Source organism: Lemur catta, chromosome 10 (assembly GCF_020740605.2).
Source record: "Lemur catta isolate mLemCat1 chromosome 10, mLemCat1.pri, whole genome shotgun sequence".
NCBI lineage: Eukaryota > Metazoa > Chordata > Mammalia > Primates > Lemuridae > Lemur > Lemur catta.
The window spans coordinates 27200104-27220036 of record NC_059137.1 but is presented as its reverse complement, the minus strand read 5'-3'; the positions used below and the strand labels follow the sequence as shown (position 1 = coordinate 27220036).

The window sequence follows — 19933 nt, the reverse complement described above, 5'->3', positions numbered from 1 at the left end:
TGTGCCCCAGCCGTTCTCCCTCTGGCCTTAAACCCGAGGGCCTGGTCATACCAGGGTGTCACTGTGCAGTGGCCATTTGAGTGCACGTCACCTAATGGAGCAGAGCTGTAAGATCCTCCAGATCCTAAGGATGGCTACATCCTCTATCCCCTGCTTCTCCTCCGCACATAACTCTTTGATGCCCCATCCTATTGTTGACTTTATCAGGTTATTTGCAGTTCCTTAAATATGCTCTTTCATGATTCTGTGCTTTTAGACACGCAGTTTCCTCTGCCTAGAGTGCTCCCTTCCATATCTGTTTGGAAAATTCCTACTCAATTTCAAAATGTGGCTTAGATACTGCCTCCTCCTCCTTATCTAACCCTTTCTCCTCCCTGTAGAATTACCCAGTTCCAGCTGCCATCTCAACCTTGCCTCCTATCGCATGATTTTGAAGCCACTGCTTGTATTTTTTTGTTCTTCTTTAGACAGTAACTTACTTTCATTCAAGAACTGTGTTTTATGAATTTTGTATGCAAAGTGTCTATCCAAGGAGTAAACATTTAGCAATGTTTCTTATAAATGAAATGTTTTCATATCATCCTACGTAATCCTTATTACGTGAGTGTTGCATATGACATAGAGTGCAGCACTATATCGTATCCAGGTATGGCTTTGTCTGCTCTGGGATCCCAGAGGATTGCCCTGATTTAATCAATTGACTTTGGCCAGTCTGTGACTCCCTCTCCATTACATTTATTCTCACTTTCCAGTTTGAATTGGAAAGAATAATATTTGGGGGTCAGTCTCCCCAGGGTTAAAGTCAGTGTGGCCTTAGGTCAGTCACCCAACTTGTGAGTCAGTGCCTTCATTTGTTGAATTGCGGATGTTGTAAGGACAGAGCCTAAGATGCTTTGTGACTCAAAGTAAATCACTTTCTTTACCTTCTCCTCTCTTCAGTGAAGAAAGTAAGAGAACAGAGAGGTTTGAACTAGCTTTAAACCTTCTGTGGCTTCATATCGTTCAGTTGCACCTTCGTGCTCTGAGCGCAGCTTTGAACGCCCTTCTGTGGCTCGTGTCCCTTTTCCTGAACTGCCGTGGTTAGCCCCCTTCCTTTGACTCACTGCCCTGTTTTCATCTTTGGCACATCTGCCCCCTCATTCACTGTGTAGTCAGAGCATTTTAATTAGATTTCTCTCCTTTTCCTGACTTTTGGTGGTAATTTGTTATTGTTTTTCAAAAATTTCAATTTAAAATGAATTTATTTTTTCTTCTCTCTCAAATAATTCCCAAAAACCACCTCAACTGTAATATATACATATATATATATATGTATATATATTTACATGCCTTACCTGCTATCCTCTGGAATATATGCTTTGCAGTTTGGTCTGAGCATTTTTTTCCATTTCCTCTAACTTTTAAGTTCAAAGCTTGTTTAGGCTGTTTTGCAATTCCCTTTACAAATGTGTTCTCTATATCATGTGATCATGCTATGCACATGTTGTATATGCAATGCCTGCAGGTGTCTAGGCTGTTTCATTTATGGACTGTTTTTCTCTTGTTGCTTCTCTTCCTTCTTTCATTCCCACTTTTGATATTTTATTCATACCAGTTCCCCTAAAGGATGTGAGACTTAAACAAAGCTGTTCTTAAGTTATTAATAGGTCTAGTAAAAGATTCACTGAGGATAGCAATGAAAAACTGGCTCTTAACTTAGGTTTATGGATTATCTGTGACATTGGTTTTCTACTTTGGAGGTGGGGGATAGAGATGAAGGGGCGTAATCAGAGTTGGCCTGAGCAGCTTTCTCAGAATTCACATGCCCCATCCCTTTCCTGATCATTTGCCTGGTGGGAATGAAGGTTGGCTGAGTGTTTAGGAAAACCTTTCTGAAATGATCTGTAGCCTCTCACCCTCTCAGTTAAAAACACTCATCTGTAGTTTCCAGGTAGTTACAATAATCTGGGTTGCTAGTGCTATGCTTATTTAAGAGTTGGTTATTTGTCTCATTGTAAAAAAAATAAAATCGCTACAGAGAGTTCATTTTGTTGAAAGTGAAAACTGAAACTAATGTAAGGATTTATTTACCTGGTTCAAAGACATTTTCAAATCAAAAGGCAGGAAAGTGAAATTTTAATAAATCATAAATTTGTTTGATACAGGTGTTTTTCCTACTCTGTAAATACTCCGTTAAATATGAATTAGTTAAAATATAATTACTTGCAAGCATGTTGCCATAGATTAGAGGAACTTTGGAATGCTAGAAAGAGGATATTCAAAGTTAATGTAGACCAACTAAAATTATTAATGGTACTTGTAGGAAACATTTTGAGAATATAGTAGAATGGAAATGGTGAAACTCAGAAGGACTGGGTTTTAATTCACACCTTGGCACCTGCTTGCTCTCTTGGGTCTTGCTGTTAGTCCCTCGGGGCCTCAGCTTTGTCTTCTGTAGATGGTGATAAATCCTACCTCATGAGTTGTTGTGGGGATCAAATAAGGTCATGAATGTGGCAGTGACCAATACCTAGACAGCCAATAAAGATTAATAGAATCTGAACCTAAGGCCTATATGTTATTTTTAACATTATGTGTGTGTGTGTTTGAATATATATGTGAAATGCACAGATAATTAAATGTAATATGTTCTCAGACTATGGAGGCAGGTAAGGTATGAAATGTAAATGTGTGTATAAATCTGAATGAGTGCGTATTTCCTGAAGATACCATTTCAAATTACATTTTAGTTTGATTGATTTCAGACCTTTTCAAACCATATACACAGGCTAAAAATAGTGCAGTGTTAATTTTACAGTGTTACAGTCATTGCCGAATTCTTCTCACCCTCCTGTTCTTGTTTCATTGGGCCAGGTCTGTGGTGGAGGCCTACTTAGTTCTCCTCAAGGCTTCAGGTGCTAATACTCATGAATACTCCTACACAGATTTTTCTTCCAAATGGAAACTAAATATTAGTATTGCAGTCCTGTTTTATGCTCATTTCAGAAAGTGTTGAGTTTAATGCCTTACTATCAAATGTAAAATTTATGGAAAACACAGTTTCTTAATGGTAATGATATGAATCACTGAGTATATACTATGTGTTAGGTGCTTTATATACCTTGTTGATAACATTACAGCAAACTATAAAATAGGCAGTACACAGTTTTACAGATAAGGAACTGAGGCTCAGTAGGATAAATATATTCCCCAAGGTCAGAGAACTTAGAGAACCAGAAAGTGAGCTCAGGTTGGTCTGGCTGAAGTGAGGGATAGGGAAGGTTGCTGCCCAGTCACTAGTAAAGATCAAGGGATTATGTTTTAATGTATAAAAGAAGTTAGAAATATAATGGGGGTACTTTTGGGCATGGAGGAGGCAAAAGCCTGAAGCACAATCAGACAGTGCATCTATTCTCAGGGGGTTGTCATTGATCCAGCTGAGGCCCAGCTGCAAGGCTCTGGACGTCTCTGGCTTTCTTTGTTTTACCCTAAGCCTGTTTTTCTACTGCGATGTGATTTCTCCAGATGGCTCTCAAGGCATCACTCATCACTTAGAACTGTGAAGAACTCAACTTCTCTCCCCCACCCCCGTTCCACCACCTCCTCCCTTCCCCACCATAGAAACACACAAGAGGATTGTTGTGAGGATTTAGTGAGTTAATATGTGTAAAGGGTTTAATACAGTGTCTGGTACATGGTTAATACTGAATAAATGTTGGCTATCATTATTATTTTTATTTTTAATGGTATTATTATTAGTGGTGGTGGTGGTGATGGTGGTGGTGATGATGATGGTAGTGGTGGTGATGGTGGTAGTGGTGGTGATGGTAGTGATGATGATGGTGATGGTGGTGGTGGTGATGGTGGTGGTGGTGATGATGATGGTATTGGTGGTGGGGGGGCAGTGGTGATGATGGTGGTAGTGGCAGTGGTGATGGTGGTGGTGGTGATGGTGGTAGTGGTGGTGATGGTAGTGATGATGATGGTGGTGGTGGTCATGGTGACGGTGGTGGTGGTGATGATGGTGACGGTGGTGGTGGTGATGATGATGGTGGTGGTGATGGTGGTGGTGATGATGATGGTGGTGGTGATGATGGTAGCAGTTGATTCATAAGTTTTATGACACCTTTCTCAAGGACCTGAGTGTTCCCTGTCCAGGATCTGGCTTTGTGCAATTCATTGCTCAGGGTCCCTGGCATGGACACACTCAGTCAGATGCACAGGCTAGGTGGAGGAAGAATTAGGAAGGGAATGCTTATTTCTACCCAGAGATTGCCAGAAACAGTTCTCGCTATGCCCTACTTCCTTATCATCAGCCAGGGAACCAGTCCATGAGTCCTACTTCTAAATCACATCTTTCTGACGGGCTTCTTTTCTTTCCTTTTATCTATGTAGATAGAACATTAATGGGTTCAGAGTCACTGACAGGGTCACAAAAAAAATCCTTTTTTTAGTTTTGTAGGTCACAGCTTATACCTGACCTTCATAACAGGTTTCTGGCCCCCAGCTGCACTGAAGTGTGCATTGTTACTTCTGCAAAGGCCTCTCTGGTTGCCACCTCCCCCCTTTTATTTTCTACTCAATTTTTTTCTGGTATTCCTTTATATTATTTATTTCAACATATGTATTACTTTACTTTTTTTGCTTTTCAGTTTATTCACCTAATTCTTACATTTGTTTATATTCATTGTTCTAGATTTTGCATAGCAACAGACGTTAGCAGTGTGGGAAAGGCTATTGACAGATGCCTGACTTTATAAAACTTCCCCTGGACTCAGTGAAATTGAACCTTGGGCTGGAGATTTTTTAACTCTTACCTACCTAAGAGTTAAAGAGAAGCATTCCTTCTTGTACTCCCTCCCTTGATCTAGAATATTACACTTAGCTTATCTCAGTTAAGAGTGGCCCTCACTTTCTCTTTGAGTAAATGATAATATCTGCAATCTTTGTCATCTTTTCTACTGTATAACATTAAAAGTATCTGTTTCAGTGTGATTTTTAATTTATTTTTCCATTTCTAAAATATAAATAAATGTATAGAATATAGAAGAGATAATTTAGGATTTGGGGATTATTTCATCTATATGTAATGGACAGTATTTATACCATTCATAACCAGTATTTACTGTAGTACTACAATTCAAAAGTAATTTCCATTCTTTCTAGAAGGAGAGAATTCTGAAAAGTAAAAGAAAGAAAATTAAAATCACTTTAATATGCAGAGATAACTGTAGATGAAATATTGGTGTATTTCCTTCTATTCTCCATTCAACTTTATATATTCAATTTACATACATATTTATTTTTAGAATTATATATTAAATAAAGTTTATAGTTTACAGATAAACTATAATTCATGTTATATTATATAACAGGATTGGGATATTCCAGTAATTTTCTTGGTACAAGTTTGATAAAATAAGAAAATTAAAATTAATGATTTTAAGAAAACTAAAATAGATGATTTCTGATTATAAAATCTATATGTGTACATTATAAACATTTAAATATTAGAAAAATAGATCATGAAAATTAATGAGTCCTATAATTCCTCTGTTCCCACTGTTAGCAGTATATTTATAATCAATTATTTTTTAAAAATTTATTTTTGACTAGGTTTATAAAATATTTATTGTGAGGGAGTAGAGAGTAGATGTTCTTTGCATTTAGACTTAGTCAAATATGTAGTGAACCAGAATGTGTTTTGCGAAATAATATCTCAGTTTTTTTCTCCATGCTTTAGGTATGTATTCTTTTTGGATCCATGCAATCTGGACTTGATAAACCGGAAGATCAAGTCTGTAGCACTGTGTGTAGCCGCGTGCCCAAGACAAGAACTGAAAACCCTGAGTGATGTTCAGAAGTTTGCAGAGACAAATGGTGAGACATTAGGCCATCCAAGTCTATGCCCCTACTACCTAGTTTCATTTTTAAATATTATGTGTTTATGTTACAATGTAAATTTGCCTTGCTGTTAAATACATCATCAAGGGACCTTAAAAAGAAAAAGAAAATTGAATTAATTTTGGACTTCCTTTTTAAAAACTATTATAGACATCCAGGGAGCTTGTTAAACTCCAGATCCTGGGCCCCACCTGGGGAAATTCTGACTGAGTGGGTTTCTGGGCTCCGGAAATTTATGGTTTTTAAAAATGTCTCAGGTGACTTTGATGTAGTCTATTGAGTATTTGGAAATTACTAGAACATTCTATGTAAAATTTGTTTTTTTCCCCCTCAGTAGAATCAAGGAGTATTGGTTAAAAATATTTCAGTTAGGCTGAGCGCAGTGGCTCATGCCTTGTATTGCTAGCACTCTGGGAGGCAGAGGCATGAGGATTGCTTGAGGCCAGGAGTTCAAGACCAGCCTGAGCAAGGGCACGACCCCATTACTACCAAAAACAGAAAAATAGGCTGGGTGTGGTGGTGCACTCCCATAGTCCCAGCTACTTGGAAGACTGAGGCAGAAGAATTGCTTGAGCCCAGGAGTTTGAGGTTGCAGTGAGCTATGATGATGCCACTGCACTCTGGCCTAGGAGACAGAATGAGACTCTGTCTAAAAAAAAAAAAAAACATTTTCCATTTATATACACTCACACACACATTTTGCCCCTATTTAACAAGGTAATATATGTATATAACAGGAAATATGAAAAGTTCAGAAAAAACATAAAAAAGTAGAAAATAAAATTCCACTATCAGTTCTTTTCAAATGCGTTGGTGTGCATAGAAGCTTGTGTTCTACTTTTTTAATTTAACATTATATCATAGCTATTTTTCTAAGAATAATTTTGAACATAAACGCATGAAAATTAGCTGAGAAAACCAACATGGTCAGTTTCTTGAAACCTAGCTTTGTTTTCTTGGGTTTCTTATGTGTAGGTACCATCCTCAGGTCCACATGGCTTGCCTCATTTCTCTTTAGAGAATTTATTTTTTTAAACCACTCTTTTTGGAGGGCCCCATACACATGGCCCTTCAAGCCCATGTTTTTGAACTTCCTTGAGGTTTCATATGTTTGCATTTTACGTGGGGGAAATCCTCAGAGCTACCTTAGTCCTGCCCAAATCCACAGGCTAGTAACTTATGGTTCTTTGGAACAAGGGCTGACTCAAGTGTCCACTGATATAACTTCTAGCTAGGTGGACCAACAGCCTGGGGCCATAGCTGTGCACACACCAGCATGTCTCCAGAGTCGTCCAGACGGGTGAGCTAGCCTCCAGAGGGCAGGAGGACTGCCGCTTCTAGGGTGGTGGTGTTCCTGACTCATTGTTCCAGGCCCTCAGCATACGATAGTGGAAAGAGCATGGGATTGATTTGGATTTGCATTCCAGTGCTGACTTTGTCACTGACTTGATGTGTAATGAAGGGCAAAACGTATAGCTTCTCTGAGCCTAGGTTTCCTTATCTGAAAAAATATGGATTAAAGATAATACCTCTCTCATAGATTGTTCTGAGGATTAAATGAGATGATGCATGAAGAATACTGGACATTTGGTAGACTTTGAATAAAGAGGTGCCAACTATTCCTCAATATCTGCTTTGCTACTCCCAGGTGATGTCCCCACGTGTTGACTTACTATGCCTCGTAGTAGAATTATCAGCCTTATTACTGTCAGGTTTCTTAGGGAGGAATGATTTCTTCCTTAGAGGTTTTTTCCAGAATCTTAGACAATGTGAGTACATACCGTATACTTTAACAGGTGGTGTAGTTGAGTAGGTAAGAATTTAGGCTCTGGAGTTGAATTGTTTGGGTTCAAGTGTTGCTTCTATTGCTTAATGGCTATGAGAACCTCGGCAAGTTACCTGACTTCTCCTTGCTTCAGTTTCCCCATCTATGAAATAGGATCATATTTGTACCTGAGATACCCCATGGGATTGTTATGAAGAGTTAATACATGCAAAACGCTTATAATAGTATCTGGCAAATAGTAAGTTACTAAGAAAAGTATTGGCTGCCGCTGTTATATTATTATTATTAATATTATTATTCCACCAATGGAATATAATAGTCTTTCTGCCTCCAGTGTCTACTTTTAGCTCTCTACATACTGATGCCATATTAATATTCCTAGAGCTTTAATCAATGCTAATCCCTTGCTCAGAAATCATCAGTGGTAAAAAATAAAAATCTATATGTCTTAAACAGTCATTCAAAGCTATAATCTAGGCTTGACTGTCTTCCAACATGTCCTCTCAAACCTACTGGATGTGAGGCTTGGTCCCTTGAATCTGAGTGGTCATCTGGAGGGCCAGAAGAGAGCCGGGTCCTTGTCAGCTATGTGGCCTGCTGTGCTGATCCCTGGAAGAGAAATGCCGCGTGCTGGCATGCTTTGTTTCCAGGCCAGTATCCTAGGTAAAAAAGACCCTCCTGGTGGGTTTTGCAGTTTTGTATTTCCCACAGTGTCTTGCACAAAGTAGATGTTCAAAAAGTATTAATGAATAAACATTACTTCAGAAAACAGACTTCTTAAATTGGTGCCTAGCTACAAAGACACCCTTAGGCTTTTGAGCCAGCTGTATGTAAAATAAGCCAATAAGTTAGGCATAAAAAAAAATAATAATGACAGCATCAGGAAGCACACGGTGGAGGATGGAGAAGATGATACTTTTAAGAGGTTAATAGAAAAACTATAAAATTATATTAGAGAAGGAGCCTTTGATACAGAGAACTAAATACCTTATTGTAGTAGCAACCCTAAGTTGAAATTTCTGAATTTATCAAAAGAATCATTTGTGTTCTTTGGATTGGTGACTTAAAACTGGACCTAGCAAGATTTAATTCCAATATTACCCTTACCACTGAGAGAATTCTTTCTCTGCTTTTTGCATTTATTTTCCCCCTTTTGTCTTTTTAAGTTATCTTTTCTGTCATTTGAGGAGCAAGTTGATTCAAAGGAGCAAATAATTTTTATTGGTATGTATGTCCATATGTTCTTACAGTTAACATTTCTGTTAGAAAATACACAGGCCCTTTGATCTCAGATATAAAGATCTCAATCATTCATTTCAGAGAGGAATATCGTTAAGATGTAATTCAGGCTTAAGTGAGAAATTTTCAGATCTGTAGAAGGGAATAGTTACAAGTACAAAGAAGAGGCTAAATGTAAGAGCTTAACTCTTAGACGAAAACATAGGGTAAAGCTCCATGGCATTGGATTTGCAGTAATTTCTTAGATGGTACCAAATGGCACCAAAAGCACAGGCAACAAAAGAAAAAAATAGATAAATTGGATTATATCAAAATTGAAAACTTCTGTGCATCAAAGGACAAAATCAAGAGAGTGAAAATCAACCCATGGAATGGAAGAAAATATTTACAAATCATATTTCTAATAAGGGGTTAAAATCCAAAGTGCATGAGGAGATACCATTAAAAAAAAAACAACCAGAAAATCACAAGTGTTGGTGAGAATGTGGAGAAACTGGAACCCTTGTACACTGTTGGTGGGAATGTGAAATGGTGCAGCTGCCATTTGAAACAGTATGGAAGTTTCTCAAAAAATTAAAAATAGAATTAGCATATGATATAGCAATCTCACTCCTGGGTATATGTCCAAGAGAATTGAAAATAGCATTTCAAAGGATATTTGCAACCATGTTCATTGTAGCATTATTCACAGTAGCGAAGAGGCGGAAGCAACCTAAATGTCCATGGAGAGATGAATGGATAAAGAAAATGTGGTACATACATACAGTGGAGTATTATTCAGCCTTAACAAAGAAGGAAATCCTGTCATATGCTACAACACAGATGAAACTTGAAGACACTATGCTAAGCCAATTAAGTCAGCCACAAAAAGAAAAATATTTCACGATTCCACTTACATGGAATTTCTAAAGTAGTCAGACTCTTAAAAACAAAAAGTAGAATTGTGGTTGCCAGGGACTGGGGGAGAGGAAAAAAGGGATTTGCTGTTCAATGACTACAGAGTTTCAGATTTACAAAATGTAAAAGTTCTAGATACCTGTTATACCACAATGTGCATATGGTTAACACTACTGTACTGCACACTTAAAAATGGTTAAAATAGTAGATTATATGTTAATGTGTTTTTACCACAATAAAAAAACAGGGAAGGAAATTCAGACACATGCTACAACATGGATGAACCTTGAGGACATTATGTGAAGTCAAACAAGCCAGTCACAAAAGGACTAGTACTGTATGATTTCACCCTAGAGTAGTCAAATTCATACAGACAGAAAATAGAATGGTGGTTGCCAGGGAGCGGTTGTAGGGAGCGGGGAATAGGAAATTCCTGTTTAATGGGTAAGAGAGTTTCAGTTTTGCAAGGGGAAGAGAGTTCTGGAGATGGATGGAGGTGATTCTTGCACAACAATATGAATGTACTTAATGTCACTGAACTAAACATTCACAGATGATTAAGATGGTAAATTTTATGTTATATGTATTTTATCATAATTTTTTTTGAAGTTCATGAGAGAGAAGCATCCTATTTGAGGTAGTAACATTTTAAATGCTAGTTCTAAACCTTATTTTTAAAATGCAGGGTAAAATAACATGTTTCTTACCAGAATGAAAAGATAATATAAATCCTTTTCAAAGAATTTTAAGTTTCCATGACAACATTTGAAAGTACTTTTTAGCTCTTACAACAGTCTGTTCACGTGAACTTTTTTTTATCTTCAGAAATTATTTAAAATGTTTGTAAGAGGAAGCTCTTTGTTCTTGTAGTGGTGGTTGTAAGAAATGCATTTATTAGGCAAATAAAATATTTTCTCAAATCTTTATTTCTTTTAAAAAGAAAGAAGAGTTGTTTTCTTGGACACTTAAGGTTTGTGAAATGCCCCTGTCAGGTGTGTCTGCCTAGAATAGAGAGTTTGGATGAAATAGCTGGAAATTAGATTGGTTATGTGGAGATGCTACCTTATTACAAAGAGCTTTGAAAGACAGGCAAAAGAATTTAGGTGAATATAAAAGTAGAGTTCTAGTACGTGAGTTGGGTGGTAGGTATACAAATATGTACTGTATTATTACAGCTCATAATTCATATATGATACAAATATCATAAATATGTGATACTAGAGAATAAAACAATTTAAAAAGTGCCTTTAAAAAATTAAAGTTGCCAAATACCATAAGGATTCAGTATCAGACTTCTTTCAGTTCTTTGTTTATCATCTTATTGCAATAGTGTATGGATTTCCTAGGGGCAAGATCATGCTCTATTTATCTCTGAATATCTGGGCCCTAATATAGGCACTCACATAGTAGATATCCATAAACATTTTCAGAAAAAACAATGAACTAGATTTCCCTGTTCCTTACTATTGCCACTTAATAATTTCTCATTCTCTCAATACACTTTACCCTCAATTCTGTATCTGCGGGAGTTGCCACCAGCAGGTAAATTGTTTAGCTTCAATCTAACCAGAATTTCTGTGAAATGAGTTCTTCTTATTCATCTCTAAATAATTCATTTTATTCATTCATTCCCTCTTATACATACTCTCCAAGTGATTATCCATATCTTTTCTTCTCTTAAGCCCTCTTATTTGTCCTCTTTCCTAAACTTATGCCCTACAGAGAAAATTGAAACCATCTGGTGAGAGCTCCCATCTGAGTTCTTATTTTCAGCAGGGCATGAATTCTATCTTACTTTCACTTTTCTTCCCTCCAGTTCCTGATGAACGGGTTTCTTTCCTCCTTCATTATCATTGCTTTTGAAAACTCATGTAATGCATACAGTAGTCCCCCGCCTTATCCTCAATTTCACTTTGGGTTTCAGTTACCCATGTTCAACCGCAGTCTAAAAATACTTAATGGAAAATTCCGGGAATGAACAATTCATAAGTTTTAAATTGTGTGCTATGCTGAATAGCATGATGACTTCTCACACCATCCTGCCCCATCCCTCTTGGTTGTGAATCATCCTTTGTCCAGTGTATCCACACTGTCTATGCTACCTGCCTGTTAGTCACTTAGCAGCCCCGTCAGTTTTCATACTGAGTCACTTAGTATCCCTCTCAGTTATCAGATCAAAAAGGCACAGTATATGTAGGATTCAGTACCCTCTGCAGTTTCAGCCATCCACTGGGGGTCTTGGAATGTAAATGTATCCCTCTTGGGGATACATAAAGGGGGGACTACTGCACATTGTGGAGGCATAGAGGGGAGAATTCCCCTCCTTCTGAAGCTAAGGTGGGCTTTATGGGAGATTTTTATCTCAAACCAGCCATGCCATGACAGGTGAGAAAGGGAAGGGGAAGACAACACCTGCTCAGACAGTTCTTTTTCTCTACCCTCTCTAATTCTGTCCCAGCATCTCTGGTCCATAGACCACCCTTCACTTCACTTCACTTCACTGTCCCCATTGTTCGGTATGGGCATCTGAGTCTGAGTAGATAAACTGTACTTAAGCCCTGGGTTTTGTTTCAGCATACCACTTATTGGTACCTATTGTGTGCCATGCACTGTGCCAGATCCTTTGCATATCACTTTGTTTTTGCATCTGCTATCTAAATTCTAAATAGCAGTTTAGAAATCAGCATAACCTGCCAGGTGCAGTGGCGCTTGCCTGTAGTCCCAGCTACTCAGAATTGCTTGAGGCCAGCCTGGGCAACATAGCAAGCAAGACTCCTTCTCTAAAAAAAATAAAAAATAAGTCAAAATGAGCATAACCTATGAGTAAATTAGGGGCTGACTGTAGGTCTCTGTGCTAATAGTTTGCATGGGATTTTTATTACCTTTTCCATTACTCTTATCAAGCTTTTTTAACAATATACTGTTTTGTCTTACCTAACATAGTAGTACACCCTGGTAGAAATTTATTTTCCTTTTGTTTGTATCCCATTTATAGCATGTAGAAAACGCACTTTCATTGAAGAGTGCTTCTTCAATGTACCGTATTTTGTATAAATTCTGAGAGCATTATGACCTGCCATTTGGATGATGTTCACATTTTGACTAGTGCCATACAGTTTGGTGCTTTCTTAATGACCATTGTTTTGTCATTAAAAACTTTGACAGATTATGTGATCCATTCAAAATGCTATTTGTGAATACTAATAAGCCCTTTGATTATCATTATCTGGTTGTTAGGCTTAGAGTCAGTATCAATAGATGGCCAATATATTACCCTCTTTCTTACCAATGAGTATTAATATAACTTAAACCACAAAGTTAGTATGGATTCTTTTTGGCACAATGAATCAAAAGATTTGGCTTGATATAATTTATAAATGAATGAAATGATCAACTCTAGCAACTGAATTGATTGCCTCCAAATCAGAGACCAGCAAGAATTCTTAGTTGTTCGAAAGGGAGAAAAAAATCCTTACATTCAATATTGCAGTTTAAACTAATTCGTTCATTCAACGAATACTTCATCCCCATGAAGTGTGCACCAGAGATACAATGTTAAAGTACCATCCCCACATTTAAGGAGGTTGCAGGATAATAAAGAAACAAACTTCTCCTTGTCTCTACCACACCTAGTAGAAGTCTTGCCCATACATGTTCAAAATTAATTGACTTAGCATGTGCCGACAGTGGTTGACAAGTGATGCTACACCCCAGCTGCCTAATTTCTGTAGGTGGGTGCTTCTTGGGAATTGCAAATATGTCCCCATTTTTCATGGGTTACTAGAAATTGAAATTAAAATTGGAAATTGGAAAGTTGTGTTCCATTCTTCCAGCATGTAAGGTGATTTCCTAATTAGAGAAAAAGAGGCTAAATGCCTTGGACTTCACAAGACAGTGAAATTTGTCTTTCATAATGAAAACTGTTCTGCTTTGAGAGATTTTCTTATTTATTAACTGCAAATTTCTCAAAAATGTTTTAAGGAATCTTTTTTCCTTAATTTAACTGTATCATACAACTATCACTATCATGACAAATGAAACAAAAATCTAAAAGAAGAGAAGTTAGCCCCAAACATATCAACTCTTTGTTTTGTATCTTTATTTTAAATAATGTAGTTTTTTAAACCATTGGTTCACAACTAAGGGTGCTTTTTCCTCACAAGGACATTTGGCAGTGTCTGGAGACTTTTTGGTTGTTACACTGGGTGAGTGCTTAGTGGAGGCTACTGGAGTCTAAACATCCTGTAATACATAGGACAGCCCCCATGACCAAGAACTATCCAACACGTAATGTCATAATACCAAGGCTGAGAAACCCTATTTAGGTAGTATAATATACTTTGGAATGAATGGTGAAAAGCATAAGAACATTATATATATAGCATCATGTAACACCAAAATATAAGAGATTAAAAATTTCATTTTTTTCCCCCACTCAGGATGTTGGTTTTATTCAACAGAAGGCTTTTGGATGCCATCTATGGGGGCTCCAGATATTTTGAAGGCATAAGGTTCTACTTTTCTAAAAATACAGATAATATATAAACAAAAAAATAGCAAAATAATTTTAAAAATATTATGTTTTATAATGATGTAAGTAATAAATAGCCTTGTTGGATGGGTCAGAGAAGGCTTGACAGAGGAGGAGAAGTTTGCTTTTGCTCCAACTTTCACGCTCATTCAGATGCTAGTCAGGAAGGGACAATGCAAGCAGAGGGAAGAGCATATGGAAAAACCAACAGCAAGAACTGATTGTAAATAGTTTGTTATGCCGAAATAAGCCTGGAATTTTAGGTAGAGTATTGCTTTAGGAGGACCTTGAATCCAAGGAGTTTGGACTGTATCCTGAGGATAAGGGTATAATATGACTAATCAGCATTTTACAAAGACCACTATGATGGTTACGTGCAGGATGGAGATGTATACTTTAAGAGAGTATTTTGACGGACCCAGCAGGTGATCATGAAGGTCTGAGATGACATAGGAAGGTCTGATTGTCAGGACTTGGTATCTTGAATGGCATAGGGAAATGGTAGGTAAAGAAGATAGAGGTTGACTTCTACGACGTTTCATGGATGGTGGAAACATTAACCAGGATAGAAAATATATAGAAGGGAAGTGTGTGATGGGAATAATTTTTCTCTAAACATGTTGTTTTTGAGGTATCTATAGAACATAGGGTTTTTTTTTTTTTTTTTGTCCAGGAGCTTGTTGAATACTTGTCCGATTATGATTATTAGGAATGACACAAAAGAAGCATTGTGGCTTAGGAGTAAAGAACTGTTTCTAAATATGCCAGTGATTGCTTGTAAGGCCTTGGAAGTATTACTTATTTTTTTCCTCTGTAATATTTGGAGTATGGTGATGGAAACGAACTTCTTAGGGGAGTTGATATAACTAATATTGAGCTAAAGAATAAATAATTGAATATTACAAGGCATTTGAAAAATTGTAGTAGTTAAATATTCTGGGGGCCATAGCAACCGTTTACCATGATAAATGTTTATATACCCAAGTTCGGTTCCTAAGATCACTCATTTTGATAGCCTTTGAATAACATCAGCTGAGTTGCATGGATTGCCTCTGGTGTGCTTTAGATAAGCTTTTGTTTTTAGTTTTCTACTTTTCATTACTCATGTATGGTTTTTACCTGCATTTACATTAGAAGGAAAACTTTGTCTTATTGTTTATGTCCAAACCTCTTGTGCTAAGCATTGTTTATACTTTCACTGTAAAAAAATAAAACAGATACTACCTTTAAAATGTTCACTGAAAATACATTAGGTAATAAACATGAAAAGAAAAACAATTTAAAAATGTTTGCCATTATTGCATTGTTTGAATGTTCTTCATTGAGCCTCCTCTGTTCATCAGCCTTCGAACAGGAAACAGTATTAGGTTTCTTAGGATTGTTACTACTAGCACATTGTAAAGATCTTTTTCCTTTAATCTATGTAGTACAGGATCTATTTAGTACTGGCCTGTGTCCCAGAATACCATCAGAGATAAGGCTATTATCCTTTCATTGAGTATTATCCTGGGAAAGTATTTATAAAATTGAACTCTGTTGCACCTGCTGACCTCCTTTTTTAAATGAAGAAAGGGTGGGGATGGAGATTATGTTCACTGAATTCAGATGAAGCGGTATGTTTGGCAGCACTGACACAAAGTGCTTTAGTTAGGGCCTTTTATATTGTGCAAATCAATTCTATCTTGGACTCTGAAAGAAATAAGTTCACAATTCAGATCAGGAAGTTGATGATCACATTGGGTGCTCTGCAGCTATTGGCACAGTTGCTATTTTTTCATAAGCAATTCTATACTAGGACTCTTAGCTATTTCAGGATTAATCTAAAATGTGTGCTAGCCATTGCTGTCCTGTTTTCTCCAAAATTGCTATAAATGAAATTTAGTGGCATTATCCTTAAACACGAAGGACAATACTTTTAGAAGAGTTAAATATTTAATATTCATGCTTCACTGTTTTAAAAATGTGTCGTTAAAATGGAAAAAGGCCAGGTGCAGTGGCTCATGCCTGTAATCCTGGCCCTTTGGGAGGCCGAGGCAGGAGAATCACTTGAGGCCACCAGTTCGAGACCAGCCTGAGCAACAATATAGTAAAACTTTGTCTCTACTAAAAAGAAAAAAAAGGGAAAAGAATAGTCAAAAACAATGTTTAAAACTTAGACTCTTATTGAGTCTATCTTAAGCTGAAAAAGCTTAAAGAACAATGCTGTGTAACTTTTAAGAATCTCTTTTAAAACATTTTGGATTGTCAAATTGCTTGGATTATCTTTATGTAAAATATATGCTACATGTATTTATGTAAGTATACTATTATGGCTCACATATTTAAATACTTAGCAGGTTTTTGCTGGTTTGGGGCAGCATTGCTGAATTAAGTGGTGGTTCGTGGCTTTCTAAAAAATTATTTTGCTTGATAGGACAAGATATAAATGAAATAAATTCACCTCCAATTTTGTTGTCCCAACAAATCAAGCTGTGTTCACTTTTTATGTTCACTTCCAGTTCCTTTTCATATGCTTACATGCCTTTTCCATAATTAATTCTGTGTTGAAGTCTGCTGTTGTTGCATCACACTATATTTTAAGCTTTTTTCATGGTGGTACATTGTAACATTCTGTTATCACTGTAATACAAATGCAAAACTATTCTGTTTGTATTTAATAATAAAGTATTTCACCAAATTAGTAATCTGGTAGATACTTCAATTAATCAAATATAAGCAGTTTATGTGATAGAATGCAGTGGGTCTTCAGCAAAATTAGAACTGGAGCCTAGTTCTCCTCACTTAACAATACCTATTGTACAATGAACCTTCCAGTATTCTGTCTGCTGCATTTCAAAATCAGCAGATCGATAAGATAAGACTTACATTGAATCTGGTGGACTGTATTCATCTTAATTTTCTCCCATCCAAGTACTAACCGGGCCCGACCCTGCTTAGCTTCTGAGATCAGGCGCCTTCAGGGTGGTATGGCCTTAGATCTTAATTTTCTATATTATTTAGATGTGTGTTAGTCATATAGTCAGAAAAATAGATAGTTCTTTGCATAACTGAGGTTGAATTTAAGGTATTTCAAACTATCTGAAAACTAGGATTCACTTTTATCAACTTATCAATTTGTTCAGTTTATTTACAGTTTGGAATGTTACCTGCTTTTTAAATAAGAAGAAAATAATGTATTATCTGAATGCATATATGCTCTGTGCAGTAATTTTAAATATTTAGTAATGGAAACCATAGGAAAGAGATAGAATGTGTAGCTGAGCACAGGCTTTGTAGTCAAAAAGATGTGATATTTAATCCCAGCTCTATTACTTATTAGCTGTGTTCTTGGACAAGTTATTTATCTTATTATCTCTTAGCCTCTGTTTCTTCTCTAAAGTATGCTTAATAATACCTGCCTTATAGAGTTATAGTAAATGACGTAATACATATATGTCATCTTGCACAGAACCTGTCATATGGCAGACACTCAATAAAGGTAGTTCTAGTTCTTATTTTTATTACCTTTAATATTAATTAAAATTTGTATATGAATTACATTATCAGTAATTTCAGAGAAGAATCAGTTTCAAATGATTAAAGCTGATAATATAGATCAAGTAAGAGTCTTATGAATTCTATAATGTTTGAAAGTTGTATATGTTGAGTAATATAAAATTAAGTGAAGCAGTAAGAGAATTTGTTAGACTCTGCTCTGCCAGCTGACATATGACTTTTTTTTCAACAGGTTCAGCACTATGTAGCTACAACCTAAAGCCTTCTGAATATACTACATCTTCAAAATCTTCTGTTCTTTGCCCCAAACTACCAGTTCCAGCGAGGTAAATTTTATTGCAAAGTTGTTAATTTGTGACTCTTGTTTTTGTGGGTAAATTTTAAATTATATATGTTACTCTGAAAAAATAGTCACTTGATGATACCAGCTGCCCAGGTCTAATACTTTTATAACAAAATTTTAAAAGTAGCACTAGAAATGACAATGTTTATTTCATATTTTAAAACAAAACCACATAAACAACTTTTCTTGTTCTCAGATATTTTAAATTTCTTTTAGCAGCTTACCTTTTTTGTTTTTATCTTCATGCCATAATTTTTAAGAACACAAAATTGCTGAATCATTATAACCTACAACAGACTTAGAAACCAAGTCTCACAGTATCCAAAGGTTCTTTGAAATTGATCCTACTAATACTTACTGGGATTATTTTTTAATTTACTTCATAAATTTAAAAAGTATCCCAGTGATTATTCTCCGTAGTTTGTTTCTGGTTATACTTTTTAGGTACATTCTTTGTATTAGGTTGTTTGCCATATCTTATTCAAGGTCTTATTCAATAAACATTTATTATTAAGTATCTACTGTGTGCAGTGAATACAAAGATAAAACAAGAAATGTTCTTCGGAAGGATCTCATAGTAGTTATAAGTAAAGTACATTTTAAAATTATGATTAGTCTTTTTTAAAAAGGAAATAAATTCTCAAGTATTATAGACTATATCCTCAGAATTAGGTATGTATATATATGTTTGTGTATAAGTGTATACACACACACACACACACACACACACACACACACACACATACTTTGGAGCATTGTTCTGATCTTGACAACCTTAGGGTACACTGCTGTATGTACATGAGTCAACTTGTCCAGGAAAACTGACTCAAAGCCACTTTTATTGTATCTCAATATATTACAGTGAGCTATTGGGTAAAAATTTTTGAGACTTATGTCTGCTTTCTTTTGGATTACTTACAGGTATAACTTGTGCTTTATTAATTTGAATTTGAAATTTTCTGTTGAGAAGTAGAAAAAGGATATAATATCAGTTAAATTGATTTCCAGCTCTTTTAGTCTTGTCAAGTTGCTATTGAAAATCAAAATTTACAGCCTATAGACATAAAAATAAAGGAACTATTTTAAAAGATATTCAGTAAGAGAGACCTACAAATTATGGCCTTAGACCAACAGGTAAGGAGATTACATTCATGAAAATTGAGAATATTAGCGAGGCTGCGGCAGTAAAGAAAAGGAGGTCCTTTGAATAGAGTTGTTGGAGAGAACTCACCAGTATACAAACAAGAAAAGCTTTATACCCTTATCTACCCAACTGGTCATGTCTGTTTTAAATACACACTTTGAACAGAGGGTCATTCTTTTATGACCACAACATATTGTGAAAGGATAACCAGAAAGCCTGGGTCCGAGGGAGGTCTCTGCTCCTGTATAATGTGGGTGCTGTGGAGGTGGGGGTGGCTCAGCTCCTACTGCCCACCTGCCCCTGCCTCTGACCCCGCCACATTGAGGACTGCCTCTTTCTGGTTATGTCCGATGTTCCACTTTTGGCTGCACACACACATCTCGCAGCATTCTAAGGGCATTCACCAGAAGACAAAAGCATAGTATTGGGGACATGGGTTCTAGAGGTGGACAGAAATGGCCTCTAAAAAGGTCATCATCTAATAGCTCACTAATCTAAGATGCAATGCTGAACTTGTACTATCTGAAAACTACATGCTGTGTTTAAGGAGCCTTGTGTTTTACTTATTTTAGTACCTCACCATCTAAGTATCTTACCACTTTTGCCTGAACTAAG

General features: G+C 36.4%; 1 protein-coding gene across 6 annotated transcripts in view; it reads left to right on the top strand.

The window, feature by feature from the left end:
* Window positions 1–19933, top strand: part of SLC44A1 (solute carrier family 44 member 1) — a 164522-nt gene that overhangs the window by 74105 nt on the left and 70484 nt on the right. For all 6 annotated transcript variants that reach the window (XR_006737863.1, XM_045563114.1, XM_045563111.1 and 3 more), the window contains exons 4-5: window positions 5723–5859; window positions 18064–18157. Coding sequence is in view for 5 of the 6 variants with exons in the window: in XM_045563114.1 (XP_045419070.1) it covers window positions 5723–5859; window positions 18064–18157 (231 nt within the window). In the remaining variant the exon portion in view is untranslated. The remainder of the gene's footprint in view (window positions 1–5722; window positions 5860–18063; window positions 18158–19933) is intronic.